Source organism: Cyphomyrmex costatus, unplaced genomic scaffold, assembly GCF_001594065.2.
Source record: "Cyphomyrmex costatus isolate MS0001 unplaced genomic scaffold, Ccosl1.0 scaffold158, whole genome shotgun sequence".
Taxonomy (NCBI): domain Eukaryota; kingdom Metazoa; phylum Arthropoda; class Insecta; order Hymenoptera; family Formicidae; genus Cyphomyrmex; species Cyphomyrmex costatus.
Window position 1 is genome coordinate 22,903 of NW_017275587.1, and position 21,762 is coordinate 44,664.

General features: G+C 34.5%; 1 protein-coding gene across 1 annotated transcript; it reads right to left on the minus strand.

Moving 5' to 3' along the window:
- Nucleotides 1-6,429: 6,429 nt before the first annotated feature.
- Alh (coiled coil domain containing protein Alhambra) lies at nt 6,430-15,146 on the minus strand. Its single transcript, XM_018536677.1, has 13 exons — nt 15,038-15,146; nt 14,756-14,835; nt 14,320-14,484; nt 13,891-14,088; nt 13,101-13,784; nt 11,365-11,696; nt 8,359-8,808; nt 8,111-8,294; nt 7,765-7,966; nt 7,396-7,548; nt 7,045-7,306; nt 6,852-6,980; nt 6,430-6,735 (listed from the first exon to the last, which is right to left on the minus strand). Exons 1-13 carry the CDS (start codon nt 15,144-15,146, stop codon nt 6,585-6,587), a joined length of 3,099 nt encoding a protein of 1,032 aa, XP_018392179.1. The 3' UTR covers nt 6,430-6,584.
- Nucleotides 15,147-21,762: the final 6,616 nt, after the last annotated feature.

Below are 21,762 nucleotides of genomic sequence, written 5' to 3' on the forward strand. Positions count from 1 at the left end.
TTGTAACCAAAAGTCATTATTTTTTTTTTTACTTTCTTTAACTTGGTGTATTCCTAGATACTTGAATTAGATTACTTTCGACCAAACAATGAAATATTTTTAATTTCAAATTATTTTATGAATAAAAAAAAACATGTGAGGAAGAAAAAAAAAAGATAACAAGAACCTATTTCTGAAAGGTCCCATGAAAATAAATGTGCAATCGAATCTTCGTACTCTCTCTCTCTCTCTCTCTCTTGACAGAGATTGATATAAATTTTCGACATAACGTATAATTTTGCTCGCAATCGGGAAAGACAGCGAACGATTGCGGCTTCTTCTCTTTGCTTCACCAAGAGACTTGTCTTCAGTGTTATCTATGGTATACGGTCTGCTCGCATGCTTTCGTATAATATTGATTCGCCGGAGACGAGGTCGCAGGTGAGATTTCCCACGATCGTTGGCCGTATATAGAGAGAAAGGGAGAGAGACAGACATGGACAGAAAGAGAGAGAGAGAGAGAGAGAGAAAAGGATATAGAGATAGGAATTGTCCGCGCGGTCTTCGGATTGTCGTGTGTTTGTGAGCACGAGAAAGTCTAGGAAGCTTCTTGCTTCCCTCAGCGCAAAAATAATACCGTAAACCTCAAAGTCGCCTTATGTGATAAAACGAACGATCTCGCGGTATCTTTTTGTCGATTATCCATTTGAGTTGATAGCATATTTGTATTTCTAGATTATGACACAATATTTCACAAATAGTAAGTGTAATACTAAAAAGATACTGAATTACAAAGTTTGCAAAAATATTAATGAAAGTGAGACGCGACAATTTGCTCGATTCTTTCTTATATTCATAACGATTTTTTTTTCGAGATAAAAAGTGATATAACATAATGTTTAATAAAGCGTACGAATTTTTTGTTTAATATAAATTTTAGTTGCAAGTAACTTTTGTGTGTTGCTTTATATGTATGTTCTACATAAAAACAATTGTTAATTAATTGTTAATAAAATATATTTATATGAGAATTTTAATTTTTCTCAGTTGTAAAAATTCTTGATCTTTCCCTGATTTTCCTGACTTCCAATTTTGTAGCAACTCTGAAGAAAAGATCAACAAGAAATCCTTATGAGAATATAATTAGAGAATCAAGCGAAATATAAAACGCAAAGTTACGAAAAATCATGAGACGATCTCGGAAGGACATTTGTTTCTAAATCTCGGGAATACGATCGGAGACATGGTGAAAGTATACTCGTACTCGGAAAGTGACAATTTATTTGGTAAAAGTGTCCATTACATAAGATTTAACGCATCGCTCTTAGATAAGATCTTATCTACGAAAGTAAAATCTACGCGCACAATCGCTACGTCGTCGATGTGACCGTCAATAATGAATTTCTTCATCCTCTCCGCTCCGTCGGAGAAGGCTTTGGATATGAGAGAAAACGGAAAATTATCTAATTAATATACTCGCAGAAGCGAGAGACCGATTCTCGAATGATTAGGAACACAATTGTTTTACTTTGTCTCTCTGGCAGTTGGAGATTGAACACAGAAGCGTAGAAACGACCCTCTTTTCTTTTCTTCTTTGCACCACCTGGCAGAAATGACACGATAGCAGAAGCGACACGATGGACGATAATTCAACGGAGAAAATTTAGAAAAAGAAAAAGTAAAATTAATCACCGCTTGTAGTCTCGAAGGGAAAGAAAAGCCTCACCGACTCACATACATACATCATACATACATACATACATACATACATACATACATACATACATACATACATACACAACACACACACACACATACGCATGCATGCATACACACAAACACACACACACACATACATACATACACGATGCGATGACGATCGACTCCTATCCGTGTCAATGACTAAATAGATGTGCAAATAGTTTCTTTTTCTTTCTTTCGTCTCGCGATATCGTTGGGTTCTCTCTTACGTTCTACACATACGACGCGAAAGCCGCCTAAGGAATCGAGAAATTTCAATGATTCAATTGAAAAAATTTGGCACTGATCAGCTGTGAAAAAATATCATCGTACTGCTCTGTGACTTCGACTTTTTCTCACCTCCTCTTTTTCTTATTTTTTTCATCCCTTTCTCTGCTAGGATATCGTACAATTGTTTTATTTTTCGCCGTTTAATTTTCTGTAATTGCCTGGCGCATACGATATATAATATATTTCCTAACAATACAATCGACTATATTCACTGATAATGCATAAAATACTCTTCAGTATAAACGCGATGTCACGTCGCAAGATCACGTATTTTTCTCTGTTTTTTTTTTTATTATTTTTTCTTCTTTCTTTTTAGAAATCCTAGCGAACTTTCGACAAGGTCGTCAATCATGAAACTCACCAAATCAGTACGAGCAATACGCATTGGAGTTCGATACCTCTCATCGTACATTCTTGAGAGGCTGTGAATCGAATGTTCGTTAAGAAGATTGACTGGATTGTCGTGTAAAGTACTATATCAGACTTACCTGAGATATTTGTCAAACAAAAATGTCAAATTTATATATACAAATGAAAACCTGTACAGTAGACTTTTAGGACAGCCGATGGAAAACTCGTCTTTTAAAAACATCCAAAGGACATTCTACGTTCTGTAAGAACATTTATAGAATATCCCTTAGAAGTATATTTTGTGAGAACGTACTTCATAATAAAAAAAAAAGAAATAAATTTTTTTATGTTCATTATACATGACTATTTTTCAATATAAAATAAATTCAGCTCTCGAGATCTAAACAATAATAATAAATGTAAAATTGATTAACGGGCAATTAAAAGAGCTAAGAAACGCAGTTATTCATGCGTATAATTAATAAATGTATTTGATCAAGATCTTACATTTTGAATTCGCAAGAAATTTCACAAAATGACTATTTTCCACAAATGCAACTTATTAAACAAAAAAAAAGTAATAAATGCGGCTCTCAAGAATGCACGATAATTCGACTGTTGTTACGTACTCGCGTGCATAATCGACGCCCACAAGGAAAACTCGGCAGAATTTTGCGTAAAACTGATTCTCCCTGAGTGGTGATAAGCTATTCTGTAGGTTTGGTGTTTTCATGTCTATTACTCCCGCACCTCGCTTGTTGAATATACAATATTACTTTTTATCGTACAATTTATAAACCTAGATCCCTAATTAGTTTTCTCTTTCGCTTAAAAATCCCGCTTCTAATCGCTAATCGGACTTACAAATTTAGTCGACAATACAATCGATTCCATTACTTTATCCTATTATCCCTCAACCACCTCTAGCATGTTCCAGTCGATGCGAACTAATACTTTTACGTAAAACGCATTATACCTAGTATCTTGTAAATAAAAATGCGGTGGAGAAAATTGATATATAGATTTAGAGAACACATCGTTGAATTACGACAAAGAACACAATGTGGTAAAATATAATCAGTCGATCCCTAGCTCTTCGTAAAATCTTCAAACTCTTTCGCTCGACAAACATCCTAATCGCTGGTAGGTGGTCTTGGGAAAATTTTAGTTTTGTACGACAAATTCGAACATATGTACGTATATCATATTTATATACTTCATTCGTTTAATTAGTTTTGCGAGGCTGAGAAATCTCATATTATGCTCGTAACCACGGTGCAAAAATAAAGCGACAGCATGGGACGTATCATCCTGCGAGTGTACCCTCTCTTAGTTTCTTTTCGACATCTACGAATACTACATGTATGCTATTTTCCTCTGTTTTTTTTTTCCGCAATTTCAATGACACGACGAGACATTATCCGTGAATTATGCATTCGGGCCGATCGCAGCGGACACTTGTCGATCCTCTTTTCTTCCCCCTCCCTTTCCAACTGTCGTTTTACATTGCATGTCATTCTGTGATTTGTTTGAAGTATCACATGCAAATTTCTTCGCCGATTTATGAACGAGCTACATTTTATTATATATATCGTAGCCTTTGAGCGGAATACCTTACGTTTTCTTACCCCAAGTCTTATCTCCTAAAAATGTTCTACCGTATCGTCTAGCACTTTTGATTTTGCGATTTGCACACGGCGTCGCATGCTCTCGGAAATCATAGACAATGATGGTGCGAATAGAAAATCGAAGGTTATCCTCACAGAAATAAAACGAAATGAATTAATTTCAATTCCGACATATACACATATTACATCTTTAAGCAACGTAGCTTCGACTTCAAACGATCGTGCGTCTCATATCTTACACAATTAATCGCGCATATCGCGATTTCAATACATACACATATACATATATAATATGTATCGCACAAGTATTCACAAATTTATAAATATTTGCATTATCAAGATATGTGCCGTCGTTCGGTCTCATTCATAATTTTTCATTATGTCCTCGAATAATAAGACAATTTTGTTAAAATTATTTCAATCTACAATGTGACAATTGCTCTCATGATTTCTTTGCAAGGAATTCTTTAATGATTTAACTTTATTTCATCTATAAATTGATAAACAAAATTAATTTAATATTTATTTACTGAATTAAATTCGGTAAATAATTAATAAATTATATTGAATTTTAAATAGTTAATGTAGAGAGAATGGATTTAATTCATAATAGACAAATAAAGATAATTCTCATTTATGATTTAATTTAGTATTATACATTAATGTTTTCATTGACATCTTAAACTCCGATATACAAATTATATTTATTTCCTAAGTATCGAAGTACAAACATTATCGATCATGGAGTCATTGCCATCAACATTGATATCAAAAAAGTAATTAATATAATTATTAATCCTCTAATGATACAGTGAATTTTTAAAGCGTATCCAGAGGAAGGTGAAGTCTGATTCGATCCGATACCTTCATTTTATCGTGAATCAATGTGAAAAATGGGTAAAAAATAAATAATAACATTCTAAACTTCATCCTATGTTTATTTGTAGATAAAAAAATACAATAAAATTTAATAATTTCAAATACTTGTAGTAAAATAAAAAACGTTTCGATTGATAAAGCCGCAGAATTACATCTGATCTTAACCCTATTATTAGAGAGGGTCAACATAACAACAGTAGGAATATTAAAACAGATCAAACGATGGCACAATATCTTTTTCTATTTGCATTCCTCGAAAATTTATGCATAACAACGACCAAATATCGATGAAATTTATAGGCTGAAAAAGGAAAGTTAAATGAAGAGGGATAATGAGATGAAGGGACGGCAGATGAAGTTAAAACGAAACGATCATGCGTTCGCTCGAAAATGTCGAATTGCGATCAACCTACTTCACAGCTCTTGTTGGCGAAAGGCAGTGCTCGTCTTGTACATATTTGGGTATTCCACCCTTTTTTTTATACGTGTGTGTATAAGATTAGAATATACATTAAATTAGCTTTGAAATAGGTTGCACTCGATATTATCATTGTCATATAGTACACACGCTGCGGTACATCTCAACGGTGGTACGCTAAAGAAATAGGAAAGCTGCATAAGCACATCGGTTTTAAAATTGTGACTTTTACAGAACATTTGTGTATAACAAGAATAGTTGGTATGTATAACTAACTTATCGAAATCAATGTAACCGGTAATTCAGTTTTCTCCTTTCGATTTTCGATTACGTGTTCTTCGTTAACTCTTTTTCTCTTTTCTTTAATTTCTTATAAAATTTCGCGTATCCTTTTGTCGCACCACCAGAAATACGCGCAGTTACCGTCGTTAGAGAATGTACACCTACTGTATTATTGCTATTTAACGCGATAGATTAACTTACAATCTAATATTTGTACATCTGTGGATTTGCTGTTCAATGATGATGCCTACAAAGAGAGATAAAGAATATGTCTCAAATGTATCTAAATTTTTTTTATCAAAGAAAAAAATTACTATTTTTTAATTTATAATAATGTTCCAGCAATATTTGCATTGAACATTTTAATAAATTATAAAAATTTGAAATAATTATCATTTCATGATAAAATACCCTTTGATATTAGAAAAATCTACGAGACAAATCTTCCTAACTGCTTCTTCGTCTTGAATTAAATTTTTTTTACATTATACACCCTATTTGAGCCTCTAATATATTATTACAGTTGCAATGTACATATAACTCGTACATATAAAATCTAACAGGTGAAAAATAGGAAGATCGTAAAAAAATTATAGTAAATACTTGATTTGATACATATAGATGATTTGATGAACACAACGTTTCAATGAGATCCATGACAAAATCGCTATCAAATAGGTGTAAAATACTTAGATTTGTACAATATATATATGATTAATATACATGTAACAACTTTAAGATACTTCGTGAAGAGATATAAAGATATAAATCTCGAGATATATATCTGTACATTGTAAACTGTAATCGATATTATTAAAGTAATTCATTTCTTATAAAAAAATTGCCAATAAACATGGCGTAGAAAAATGTATCGATAATATCTTGCGAAGAAGCGCAGTTAGGTCTCTCTTGTGGTGAGATTGGGTCCTTTGATGCTGGATAACGTATGTATGTACCAACAAATCTCGTTTTAATAATTAAGACCCACAGCTACCACGTCAAGTTTGAATCTACCTTCAGCTTGGCTTGCCCGGTGGCCCGTGGCTAGTCGGCGAAGGTCCATGTGAATGAAGATTATGAACTCCGCCTACTTGATTGCTGGTGAGACTGGACATGGTGGGCTGATACATCGACGGCATATAACTACTCGACGATTGTGACACCGACCTGGTAATTAATAAAAATTATACTCATAATGAATGGTGGTCCGTGACTAGATTCTAAGTTTAATCCTAAAAAATATATTTATATATATATAATAGACCAAAAAGATATTTACGGACCTTGGTACACCACGCAGTGGATCTGGCGTGACAGACGAATTTCGTACCACGCTGGAAGCGTTCGCTGGAGCTGGAGATACTATGTTACTAGGTTGACCCTGAAGATATCCAGCTCCAGCCGGACTGTGCCTATATTGCAGAGAACAAATTTGAATAAACTACAGTAACGATATTTTATAAACAAATACGTTACCTCATTGATGGACTTGGTTGAGGCGCAACCAGTGATCCTCGGTGATACTGAGCGAGAGAAGCAGCTGCAGGCGGGGAAGGATCCGGTGGCAAACCGTTCTCTAATGTCGTTGGATGACTACCGGAACTAGAGTGAGGCATGTACGCGTTATTTATTCGTGGTTCACGGCTCACTCTAGGTACTGGTGCAGGAGCGCCAGGTGGCACTTCTGAGTGCGAGACATTAGGGTGAGACGGATTCACCGTCGGGTGTATATTATTCACTGAAAATAATACAAAAAGATACATTATGCAGGTTATCTTTTCATGATCGATACAAAATGTATCATAAAATAGTCGAAATCTAACTAACCTGGATGTGAACTAGGTTGAGTTGTCAACGGAATAGCAAGTCTAGCATTCACAGCCAATAAATGGTCTCTCCTTTGCAGGAGATTATTTACATGTTCCTCTAGCCTAAGGTTCTCAGCTCTCAATTGATGTAGGCAGGAAAGCAGGGATGCAACTGCAATAGATTTCGATGTTGCTAGTTTATATTTTATTTAAATAGAGAACGCTTTTTATTAAGAAACTAATGCGATTTACGTTTAACGTAAAACATGATATGCAGTCTTTTTTATTGATGACATTATCGTAAAAAATGAAAAAAAAAGCATGGCATCCTCTTTATCAAACTGCAACATGCAACTTTAAGTACATTTCTCATTTGTCAAATACTCACTATCGAAATGTTGGGCTTGCTCCATTAAGAATTGACTTCCCTGTTCCCACTGTCTTTCCAGGAGCTGATCCAATGTTTGCGGGATCGTTCCGCTACCCAAAGTACCACTGGTAGAGGCTGTATTAAGACCCGCAGTGTTGCTACTCGAGGAGAAAACTGTAGAGAATGAAGTGGAGGGTGCACTCGTTTGGCCAGATCGTATCTGCTTAAAAAATAAAATATTTTTAATAATTTTTGTGTTAAACAATACAATTTGTAAGATTTAATTTGCTTTATATCATATTATTAACAAAATTTATGTTGCTTTGAATTCAATATGATGTCGAATTGATGTGTTTTTACGTACAGATGCAATTACTCGACTGTGCAGCTGCGGTCCAATCAAGTTTGTATTGGAGTTACTCGCCTCTGTAAAAATAGAATGAGCCTCAAGCTCCTGGGAAAGCGTGTCCGACATCTTTTGTGCCATCGTTGAAGTAGGATTCAACTGATTCCCTAGCATATGTGGTGCACTAACTCCATTTTGAAATCTGAGAAAAGAGAAAAATATTCACATTATTTTCTAATCAATACTTTCTCTTTAGCAAATCTTACAATTTCACGTTATTCTCCTCCTTTATCGGGATATTGATAAGAGCGGTTGGTGTAGTTGATGCAGACGGAATGGGAGTGGATGCGGCAGTTTTCCTCTTTCGTTTGCTCGTGGTACTACTCATGCTTTCTGATCCAGGACTACTGGGAGGTGATTCCTTGACAGTAGGCCCCATAATGTTCACAGAACCTGGGCCACTGATGCTACTGAAGTGTCCGACAGTAGCCAATGCAGGGCCCTGAATAATTGACGGTATTGGGGCCACCGTGGCGGCAGGCGGAGGAGTCTGATGATTGTTTCTCGCGCCTCTTTTGGTCGTTGTCACGACCGCGGTGCTGGAGACAGAGGTTACGATTGATGAGGCTGTCGTTTGGGACTGCGGCAGTGATAATTGGTTATTGGAGCCACGCTTCGGTTTGCGAGGCTTCTCTTGTTTGTCCGACGACTGGGAACTGAAAGTTAACAAATGTATCAAACTATTAGTAACTCACATATATATATATATATATATCAAACTTGAGAGTTTTTTATCGCAACTAAAATTTATTATTTTATGTAACAATAGTTAATAACATGGTAATAAAAAAAACCGTTAGTATTTTAACACACACGATCAAAAATAATCCCGAAATGGGAAATATAATTCTTTAACGTTCTCGAACCATGTGACAAAATGAAGACAAGGAACAAGATCAACGTACACCGAGGCGAGTCGTCACGACGGAATGCCATTTACGTTGTCACGTTACACCCTTCCGTCGCTCGTTGCCCGTGAGGCGCCTTGCCGAGGAAAAAACAAACATAACCTCAATGCCTCCTGTTCGTCACAATCCGCGTCTGGAGTACGCGAACGGAGTCACGGGAGCCGCTCGACACCGATGACGTTTTTTCTCTCTTTCTCTTTTCCTTTTTTTTTTCTTTCCACTCTCGTTTTACTGAGGTTACAACGTTATAATACGATAATATCGCACACAAACACGTCACGATATCGCAACAATTTCGCGATGCAATTATTATGCAGCGCGCGCGCGCGAGTTCGCTCGCCGAATGACCCCGAGTGAACCGCCGTGCTCAATACATAGACTAGACACAAACACAACACTGATGTAAACACACTCCATCTTCTGTCGCACTCGCGACTCGTCGAGCCCGCTTCCACTCGCGCTACGAATATGGAGTCATTTTTGATAAATGCCTTTCGCACGACAGGAACTACCCGAACATTCGGTCAGGCGAGCATTCTGTGTAGGTGAATGTCCCATTCTGACGTGTGGAAGAGGTTAGAACTTTGACCACCTTGTTTACTAATCATGCCCGCCATTTTAAACGCACGCGGCGCCTGACACTCCTGAGACTCCTGGGAGCCGCATGTGCTTTTCTCCCTGACTTCTACACTGGATTCACCTGAGAACTTGAAATTATCTCGCGCACGTTGCCGTATTTTTCACGTACAGTTGCTACATAAATTTTTACTAGGTATATAGATTCAGTGTTCATAATTCTGATTGCAACATTAACAGCAGAAAAAGATGCACATATTTTCTTTACTTTTCTTCACATTGTAACTCAACTAAACTTCAATATTATTATAATATTTTCTCCATTATATAATTTCTTTCCCTGTGGCAGAGAATTTTACATAATAAAAATATATATTATAATACAATTATGAGACAGAATTATACTTACAACAAATTATTGGTTTAATCTACACATTTCTTACATGCTTTGTAATTGCTTTCGTTTAATCTATGCTTTTCTGCTAAACTTCTTGTATCATTTACTTTCTAAATTCTTTTAAGTGAAATCTTAATTTAAAGAGTGAAAATTGAGTTAATCTTGAAAAGAGTGATTCAATTTTCAATTTTTAAGAGTAAGATTTACTCTATCAATGAAATTTAATTTTAATCTCAGTTCAAATTAATAAACCCTAGTAAGAGAGCTTTTCTAGTTCTAAAAATTAGAAAAAAAAAATGAAGAGTAAGTTACACTAATATTATAGTTAATCTACATTAATTAATCTAAGATTAATTAAGAAACGGGCATTAGAGAGTATCCTTTTTTTCTTCACATTAGACTATACGTTTTCCTACTCGAGTGCCACTCAAGTACTACTTCATCTTTATATTGTTTATCAAATGTTAAACATAAAGATAACATAATACCTGAAAAATATTTAGATAAGAATCTGAATGCGTCCCTATCGGATATTCGAAGATACTACCTGACTGCCTCTTGGAATGCGTTTCGAATTACACACAAAATATTATTTGTCCTTGTTGTTCATTGAAGACCAAAGGATAAAATGACACATTATACGCTTCATGTATAATTTAGAACGCACCCCTAGTATCCTTGTTTAACATTTGGTAAATAACAAGGATAAAATGATACTCGGATAATGTTTTCGAATGTAACATTGATCATGTAAGTTTTTCTCTAGAACAAAAATGTAAAAAGTGAGAATTTTTATGTATGTACAATAAATACGTGCATACAAAAAATGTTCATTTTACTTTTAGAGAAAAAGTTACACGACTGATTGCCTTGGAGACAAATACCACTGATTCCCTTGAAGTCAAATATATTCATAGTTAGGCCTTATATTTAAGGCTTCCTTAAGTTAGTTTACCTTCAGATGCTCTATGAATTATTTTATTGGCTACTGAGCATCTAAAGATAAATTTAAGAAAATTTAAGTATAAGGTCTGACTATGAATACGAGCAAAAGGCTATTATATTTGTCATAAGATAAATTTTCATGCATGTTTATTGGCTGCAGGACAAAGAAGTTCTCGGATCACTATATCCTAATAGCCGACCAAGGCTTGAAAAATTTGTCATACTCTTTAAATTCTTTGGAAGGTAAACGGGGTAATAAATCCAATTGAAAAGAACAGACCCTACACATGTCTGCTGTATTTTTTCGAAAGAAGAATCTCCAAATGACAAGAATAAAAACTTTCTTTTTAAACCGTAATCTCGTAACCATCACGATAAAGACTTACCGAGCTCGTTTTATCGGCATGTTCTCTGAGGTGAACCTCTCGATGTTCGGCATCGTACTCGATCGCGGTTCGGTATTGGCGGCCGTGGTTATTATACTTTGCTGTATCTGTTGGTACATTGTCGGTGCGCTTGTTACCACGCTCTGAACCGCACTGGCGAGCGAAGTAGAAATCAACGGTACGGACACGACGATACTGTTAGACGTAGTCGTCGGTGACTGGGTAACGATCGAGGACTGGGACTGCGTTACCGCCATTATCACAGGCATGGTGGTTGCCTCCGTGGCTACCGGCGTGCTCGACAACGACTGAATCGGGCTGTCGATTTTCATCTGTAATCGAAGACGGAACAATATGATTACTAGAAGAACACAGCCGAGTAAGAATCCAAACATGTCTTTACAGACAAATAACAAGTTCACTGTTATGACAAAATAAATATTGAGATAAAATAAATAGCGCGAGGAACACAATAAACATATTTTTTTAGCTTAATTTCTTGCACAGTACATTTCCTTCCTTTTTTCTTTTCAGTTAGAGAAAAAAAAAACAGAACTATTATTTTCTATGCTATTTATTTTTAATAAGAATATATTCAATTATAAGTCTGTTTTTTATTGTTATACTACACTGCACTAGAACTTCTTTTTCTCACTTTCGTCAAATATCAAACATATATTTATCTCACTTAAAATGCCAAAAGTGTACAACTACAAAAAACAGATCTTACAATTGTAAGCGTATAAATCTAGCACTATCTCATGAAAACTCCACTATTCTTAATATTTTGTTTTATCTACATAATATCTAATCCGTCTATATTTCAGTTGACCTTTTATAGATCTTTTTTTTATACAATACTATTACATACCTTTGACGGTCAGGTTTGATAACTAAAGTAGCTTTAATAAAATTACTTTTTTGTCTGAATCATAGATTTCTAAAGAGAATTTTTCTAATCAAATTTGCTTGTTGTGCTTATCAAATTTTGTTAATCCATGAATATAATTGATATTTGATGAATTTGTTCGGAGATACAGAGATATTCCTACTGTAAGATCAACTGTTTATGAACTGATTGTGATTATATAAAGAAGTTCCCGTTTATTATTACAAAGTATAACGTAAATTTTGACTGAATTGAATAAATAATAAGGCCAAGTATTTATTTATACTCATACATGTAAAGTGATTCACTAGATAAATGTTTCGAATGCTTCATTTTTGACAATGCTTACTTTCAATCTTCATAATTTTTTACAATGATTGAAATTTTATTAAACAAATAGATATAGAAATAAATGTTTCTAATTTATAAAAAATAGTTAAATTAAATATTCTTGTAGCAATGTACATGAATATTGTGAATATCTCAAATTATTATTATTACTAGTATTGTTATTATTGTTATTAGTTATCATTATTAGTTATTATATTATTATTATTATTTACATTTATAAACCAGAATTACTGTTTCTATAGACAATCCACAATATAATACAACGTATTATATTCGAATAATTTCTTTTACATATTTTAAAATTTATGAACGATTAGTTCAATATTGTAATCGATTGTTTGCACCAGTTTATTGTAAATTATAATGGAATCTGTATTAAAATATCACAAGACTAACTACAAAAAAAAGTTCTTTTTATGTTTAATTCAAGTTTTCACGTTTAAAAAAGATGAGTGCTAAATTGGTTTAATACAATGGACATACGAAAGATCTTTACCTTTTTCGACTTTTCCGGTTCCGTCGTTACGCTTAAACTAGTGGCTTCAGTAATTGTTGGCTGCACGTTGTTGCTCGGAATGGTTTGTTGCACTATGGAACTGATCGCCATCACGACCGATCCGCTGGCTTCCGAGCTGGCCGATTGATTCGAGTTATCGTTCCCTACAGTCGGCGTACGCGCCCCGGTTTTCCTTTTCTTGGTGGCGTGACTCGACGCCTTGTTGGAAGTCGACGAGTTAGACTTTCCCTGGCCCCCAATATTCTTGTGCGCCGCGTTAGAATTGCCAGCGTTCATCTTTATTGCGGAAGTGGTCGCTGTCGTGGTGACGGTGGTGATCGTGCCGCTGTTGCCATCGTGTCCGAACACGCTCTCCGACTGTGTAACCACGGTCTCAACAAAGTTGGAGGTCGTGAATTTGCTGGAACTTGTGCTGGAATTATCTTTGGGCGTATTGCGACCACTACTACCGCTCTTGTCGTCCGCGATTCCGTTTATCTCTAAACTGGGACTAGTATTAGATTTACTTTTAGAATTCGCACTGGACTTGGAACTCGAGCTTTTCCGCTTGCCGCTCGATTTTATCGGCATCTCCGCCTCTTTTTCCGGCGACGAGTCCGACGAACCGTTGTCAGCGGATATCGGTTTGTACGGCGGTATCGTTTTCACATTACCGCCTTTTTTCTGCAAATTGATTACATTATCTAGGAAACTTTCATACTCAGTATTAATTACTATCTAAATAATACTAATTAATACTTGTATAAATATTCAATATTGAATTATTCACCAATTTCGAATAGTGATGCTGGCAGTAGCCACAATATTTGACATTGTCGAGATAGTTGCCAGCTTCCTCGCAAAGCAAGCCCAAAGCCTGTGCACAGGTGACATGAAATTGCTGCCTGCAGCCTGCTTTGTTACACTGCATGCAAGCTCCCACGTTTGCTCTGCTACCTTTGCCTTGTTCCTCACAGATGTAACATGTCTATATAAAATTATTCAACTCTTATGTTACAAGATACAATAAAATGTATGCGACATTAAAAATATAGTTATCAATTTATTTCATCACATCTGTAATGTATCAGATTAGAGATTGAATTTAATCCATCTAAGCAAAGTTTATTAAACTTGATATTGATTTTCAGCTTCTGATTGGTCAAATTCCAATCATAATCTTAATCTAGTCTGATACGTGTTTAATAACAAGATTCACCTTGCTAAATCTTTCTGAAGGAATGAGCTCCAATATAATTGGTTCCATTGTAGTCACGTTACCGAATCTGACTTCAGGAATATAGAGAGCACACACGACATGCGCCCATCCTGCCTGATTTGTCCTTTTGAGAGCTCCATCCCGACTCGGACATAATTCACAGCGCTATTGGAATAACGATATACATCAATAAAAACATTACTATCTTATCATAGTAAATAAAGAACAGATATCAAACATTTATGTCTGCTTCTAGCAATTTAATTGAATTTTAATCTTGGTTTAACTTATTTTTCAAATTTTTCAAGAACTAGAAAAAGATAAAGAATAAGTTTAAGTGAGATTAAAGTTAATCTGCATTAATAGAAACGTGCATTAGTCTGTTGGAAAGACTAAAAATGAGAATTCCCAAGCACAAAGAAACTATTTTCCATACCACTCGAGCACTGCGTTCCTGTGACTCGCATTTTCTGCAATACCATGGTCCAATTGGTACAGTAACGATGCCATAGCATGCTGCAAAACAATGTTTATTATTCTTCGATCAACAGAAGAAAGTCAAATTACTTTGGATACGTTTCACCTGATGTTTATAACGTTCATATAATCATTTCATCCTTGTTTATTGAATGTTAAACCAAAACAAATAACGCTCTTAAGCTTTAAGAGTCAAGTGAAACGGGCATCCTTTGTGATGTATGTCGCGACAGACAAATACCTTGATGCACAGCAACAGTGCAGCCCTGTCCATCGCAATACACCAGCGGATTCTCTGTCCAACCCCTCTCGTCAGAACACACACAGCACCCTCCGAGCATCTCCTTCATGCTGTGCCCCAAGCAATTCGGAAGACGAGACTAGCATGAGGAGCTAGGCGACGGACCGCGGGCATCGGCTACGTGGAGCAAAGAGATTCGTGTCGCGCGTGCTGCACGATCGCATTCTGGTGACGACGCGGCGTCCTCCGCGATGAGGCTCTCGTCGGTAGCCTCTCCTCTCCTCTCTCTCGGTGGGGTCCCGCCACCGCCGTGTATCCTCGGCAACCCCGGCACGACTCGCGGATCACGCGCGATGCGGCACGCGGGGCACGCGCGTCGTGTAAACGAGAGAGGGGAAAAGAACGGAGCGAAGAGCTCTACTCCTCGTGAGGGCGAGGAGTAAACGAAGCACGCTGGACGCGAGCGGACGAAGCGTGCGAGCGTGCCACACACGCGCGCGCGCGCGCGCACGTTTTTCGCTCAGAAGAGGCAAGCGAGGAACGGCGCCGTCGGCCGAGCGAACGTCGCGGATTATCTACACGCCGACCGGGTCGCGCGAACACACGTGCGGATGTAGGCGGCCCCACGCTCGGAACGTGTTCGGACGGGTCGTGTTATTTACGACGGCGCTCTATTTGTTTCCTTGGGCGGCCATCTTATTTTTGCTCGTCGCGCGCGAGCTGCGCATGCGCACGCCCGCCGCGACTGCTCTGTAAGGCGCCTTTCTAATTTCACGATTAAATGCCTATTTTCATCAATGTAAATTTAGCTGTATTTTCGGTTTATCTTCATTCTATTATCTTTCCCTAGTTATGTATTCGAATAAGATAAAGAATAAGTTAAACCGAGATCAAAGTTAATTTACATTAGTAGAAATGAACAATCTAAACAAATCTCGCGTTCTTTCCAGAGCATTTGATTGGACGTAAAATGATTCCCACGTGTCTGTAAATGACGAATGTCATTTCCCTGTGAAACGGCGCCAAATACAAATTATGCGTTAAATTTCAGATAATCTATAATTTATCAGATTTTAAACTGAAAGTTTAATAAGAATTTTATTATATAGCTTGATGTATCGCGTGCCTTTTAATCATGTTCGATTAATATAATCTAAAATATTTTAATTTTCTAAATATTTAGTCAGTATATTACCAAATATATTAACAGATTTATTCGCGTTGCTTGCATCTTTTGCGTTTAGAATCTTTACTTTTTTAAATACCATTTATAGTAATAATTATAATACTAATTATTTAGAACCGCAAATGTTTAGAAACCAAAGGTGGAAGATCGAATATAAATATAAACAATTGTCATAAAGGACCCCGCACTAAACAAATGGAAAATGGGTTTCAGTGGATTTGGCTAAAATTTGAATATGATGTGGTCCTGGACAAAAGTATGAATGGTCCCAAAGCTCAATAATGGCCAGTTTCCGAGTTATTCAACTCTAAAGTTAAATAAATCTGTATTTTCGGCCCACTATTTTTAAATTACACAGTCACATAAAATTAAGAAAGTGGCATGTGCCAAAGACTAGACCTATGCTTTCTTAGGTATTTTGACGTGCTGAATCCAAATCAGGGATCAAAATTGACCGCCACTATGTCAATTTTTTTTAAATCGTGAAAAACCACCCTTGAAAATGGAAAATTCCACTGTAAATGCATTCAGCGTTAGGTATAAGTGTGGAAACCGACTGAAAATGACTGCAATATCCAACTGATATGTATTTTAATGCTCTGAATTCAATGTCTGCTTATAATGCAATAGATTGTATTATCGCCTCAAAATACCGGAGGTAATAGTAATTATTATACCATACTTATATCTAAATGCTCATCACACGTACAGCCATTGTCAAAGGTGGTGGTTTTTAGCAATTTAAAATAAAATGGTGTGGTGATGGTCAATTCTGACCGGGGATTTGGATCCAGCACGCCAAAATACATATAAGTTGGATGTTGCAGTCATTTTCAGTCGGTTCCCACACTTATACCTAACGCTGAATGCAGTTACAATGGAATTTTCCATTTTCAAGGGTGGTTTTTCACGATTTAAAAAAAATTGACATAGTGGCGGTCAATTTTGATCCCTGATTTGGATTCAGCACGTCAAAATACCTAAGAAAACATAGGTCTAGTCTTTGGCACATGCCACTTTCTTAATTTTATGTGACTGTGTAATTTAAAAATAGTGGGCCGAAAATACAGATTTATTTAACTTTAGAGTTGAATAACTCGGAAACTGGCCATTATTGAGCTTTGGGCCCATTCATACTTTTGTCCAGGATCACATTAACTACATCATATTCAAATTTTAACCAAATCCACTGAAACCCATTTTCCATTTGTTTAGTGCGGGGTCCTTTGTTCAAAATATAAAAAGGAATGATAAATATAATTAAAAAATTTATTACAGTTGCAAAAAAATGTAACTATGTTATTGTTATAAAAATGTGTGTGTGTGTGATAATACTGTTGTCAGTCCATTATCAAAAAAGGAATTTGTAACGGTAACGGCATTATACAATATATCACGCGTTGTGTAAGTTCATATATTTGTAAGATAGTATAGTGTGTATTGTGTGGTGTATGTGTATTATTTTTACATGGAAAAGAAATCACACATATATGAAGGCACTTTATATCGGAATGGAATATAAAATGTATATATATAAAATGAACTTTTATTTGACACTAATTTTGAGTTTTAATATGTGGAAGTTATAATAATGTGTGTGCAAACCGTTAATTTTAAACATAAAAAATTAATATATTATATGTCATAACATTGATTACGCAAAGATGATTGTCATACGTCGTACAAAACTCCGGAAATATGCAATTTTAATACATTGAGAATCAGTATATAAGCGGAAAACGTTGATTTTGAAAATTGTGCGTTAGAGGAAGCGTTTATATTTTGTTCGATAGTTGTACATAAGCTAAAAAGGAGTTATTCAAAGTTTCGCGAATAAAACAGCGAAATGTACATTTGTCTATCCTTATTTATTTACTTGATAAATTATAATCTTCATCTTTAGTCGTTGGTCTGGAGAAGATAAAATATATCAAATATAAAGGTATATGTATGAATTTATATTCGCCTTATATTTTTCCATCAATGGCTGCAATTAACAGTCAAATATATTTTGAGTGCTCTGCTTAAATAAAATAAATATCTTTAAAAATAATACAGAATTGTACTTTTATTATTATCTATTATATTTATAATATATATTTATAGTATATATACATTTATAATATATGTATATATAATATATATTTTTATATGTATTAAAATAATCCTGTTAGAATTATTATCTATATTTTATATTATCATTAACATTATTATATATAATTTATTACATACTAGCATTATTATCTATATTTTCACGAAGCAAGAAACGGTATTTTAATTTTTACAATGCGATCGAAGGAATTGTGCGTAATAAGAACGATTTTGTCGGAGTATATAAAAATTAAACTAGATACAAATAATTATGTTAAACCATAAAAATAATTACACTGCAAATGTGCAATAATAAACGTGTAACAAATTATAATTTTGTAAACTAGTAACACACTGTTATTAGTTTTAAACCACAATTCAAACATGCTAGAATTTCTTAATATGCTTTTTGCTTACTCAGTATACAATAATAATGATTATATATACTCATGTAAACAAGAAATTTATTAATAGCATTGCAACAATGTTATTACATCATTGTAATCTTGTCTACTGTGGACTTTGATTAGATTCAAGAATGGAACTCATGCGTGTCTGATCGAAAGTCACCCACGTTTCATTGAGATTATAAATTATACGTATATGTATTTATCAAACGGAGGTCAATGCTTACGGACGGAATAATCGGAGACGCGATAGCAAATGGCGATTGTATTGTATAAGTACATATTCGCGTGGATTAAAAGATCGCTGTAACGAACGCGGTGAGGGGAAAGTGTAGGCTTTCAAAGATCGAATACATATGTTTATTGTATTATATGTGCTGAGTGCGTTCACTGCCGTCAAAGCATATGTCTATTATACAATACTACCAGGATCGTACTTTTTAGCAAGTACGTGGGAGACCCGTTTACACACTGAGAAAAAAATTCCTAAGTCTGAGTAATATTTTCTTAAATAGTATTAAGTAAACATGTCTTTTATTGTATAAATAAATATTTAAACATAAGCATATATTATGTGATTAAAGTATTACCTTCTTTTTTTGAATAAATATTTATTATTTGCAGTAAAGAAACATTTATTTAGTATTATTCAAGAAAATGTTACTTAAATTTAGGAATTTTTTTCAGTGCATGCGCGAGATTATTAGTGATCGGAGAAATTAGTTGTTCTACAGTACATTTCTTGCAGTTTATGTTTGTTATTATATCTAAGGATAAATATCTTTAATAAACATCCCTTCATGCATTTGTTAAATATCCAAATTTGTTTTGTACTTATTTTTTTGCGCTCTAAGTGTCACACTTGAAACTAAGTGCAGCCCTGAACTGTCATTAACTATCATTAGGCATTTCCATGAACATTCATGCGTCATACTTCAGTACATAACAAACGGTCACTGTGTTAAGATCATCTTGCCAACATGAGGTAATGTTCTCGACAACTTCGTCATGTGGATGATTAGTGTGCTAAAAAATCGAAGTTTAATTTATAATTTAAATAAATTTAACAATAGACCAAGAACATCGATAAAAAGGCTTACACCTATAATCTTTCAGTTACAATCACTACGCAGTAAATAAGAATTAACAGTAACATAATACTAATATTATAATTTCACATTAAACAATGTTAGGCACAATATGTTACTTTATTTATATGATCGAGTATGAGAAATGAGAACGATGTTATGTTATTGTCATTTGAAATTTACTTGATATTCTGTCTACATTTTTTTAGTAGAATTCTATTTACTTTTCTGAATACTTTCATATGTACAGTTTCCACAACAGTGCATAAAAATTTTATTAAAATTATGAAGTGAAAAAATTTTAAATTTAGATATTTAAAAAGGTTTAAAAATTTATTTAAAAAATTCTATGAGTTTAATTTTGTGATTTTCACGAAGGAAAGTGTTTATGTAATGACTGTAACATACATTATCATTCCATCTACTCACGAACATTGACTTTCTCTGATAAATATATAGTAACACTCGCGTTGTATCGTAATAGGATCGCGTGTTCTTTCATCCGTACACTTCAAAAATAAAGATAGAATAATTATAATATTGAGAGAAGTTATAATACTTTTTTTATACAGGGTTACATTTCAGAAATACTTGGTCAAACTGTAAGAGCTTATTCCACTCATTGTAAGGATGAAAAAAGTCATATAAACATGGGTTCGGAAACGCTTCCTTTCCTAGATATAAATATTTCTTATTTACATATATTGTACGTAATTATTTATACGCCAGACGACGTGCCTCGTTTCGACGTGATTTGTACGTTTTCAATTGTACTTCACCTTCTAAAATAAACAAAAGGTCTGTATGGAATTAGAATCCTTTGGATTTTTATTTATGGGGACATCTTAAGATTCTCGTGTATAATACTTCTGTTGCTACTGTGGAAGTACTCCGAAATCGTATTATCGCTGCTTGTGAAAAAATACGAAATACTGCATGATAATTTTTGAACGTCTTCGACAATCCATGCGACGTCGATGCGAAGCATGCATCGATACGGAAGGAAATCATTTTCAGTAATTTCTGTAATGAAAAAATATATAAGTAAATAAAAAATATTTATAACTTGGAAAGGAAGCATTTCCGAACCCATGTTTATACGATTTTTTTTTCATCCTTACAATAAGTGGAATATGCTCTTACAGTTTGAGACTAACTCTTTCTGAAACACTCCGTAACACCTTACTTTTAAAATACCCTAATAATAAATATGATGTAAAACATATTCATTTATATGAGCAGCTTAGAAGTATATAGAGTATCCCGAAATTCGTGAATCAAAATACCACAGCAATAAAGTTTTTTAAAAATTAAATAAAAAAGTTATATACAGGGTGGGGCAATAACTCTGTCCACCTTGAATATCTCCGCTATTTTTAGAGATATGAAAATATTGTTATTACAAAAGTTGTAGGGCATCAAGAGAACTATAACATGTGCTAGTCATAATTTTTTTAGGTGTAGGCGCTTCGGAGATTTCGAGGTCAACTTCATGTTTTTAAATAGAATTATATGAATTTTTTTCACTATATGATTTCTCTAATTATTCTGTACATAAAAGTATTAAGGTAGAGATATAAAAAAACCAATAGTTCACGAGTTATTAAACATTTTATGTCAATATGCACCAAAAGAATATGTAAAATATCTCGTAAACTATTGGTTTTTTTATATCTCTACCTTAACACTTTTATGTACAGAATAATTAGAGGAATCATATAGTGAAAAAATTCATATAATTCCATTTAAAAAAATAAAGTTGACCTTGAATCTTCGAAGCGCCTCCACCTAAAAAAATTATGACTAGCACATGTTATAGTTCTCTTGATGCCCTACAACTTTTGTAATAACAATATTTTCCAGGGAATGGAAGTAACTCGTTACTTGTAACGAAGTTACAGTTACAAGTTACTTTTTTGGTAACTTTACTGGTAACTGCGTTACTTTTTTTTT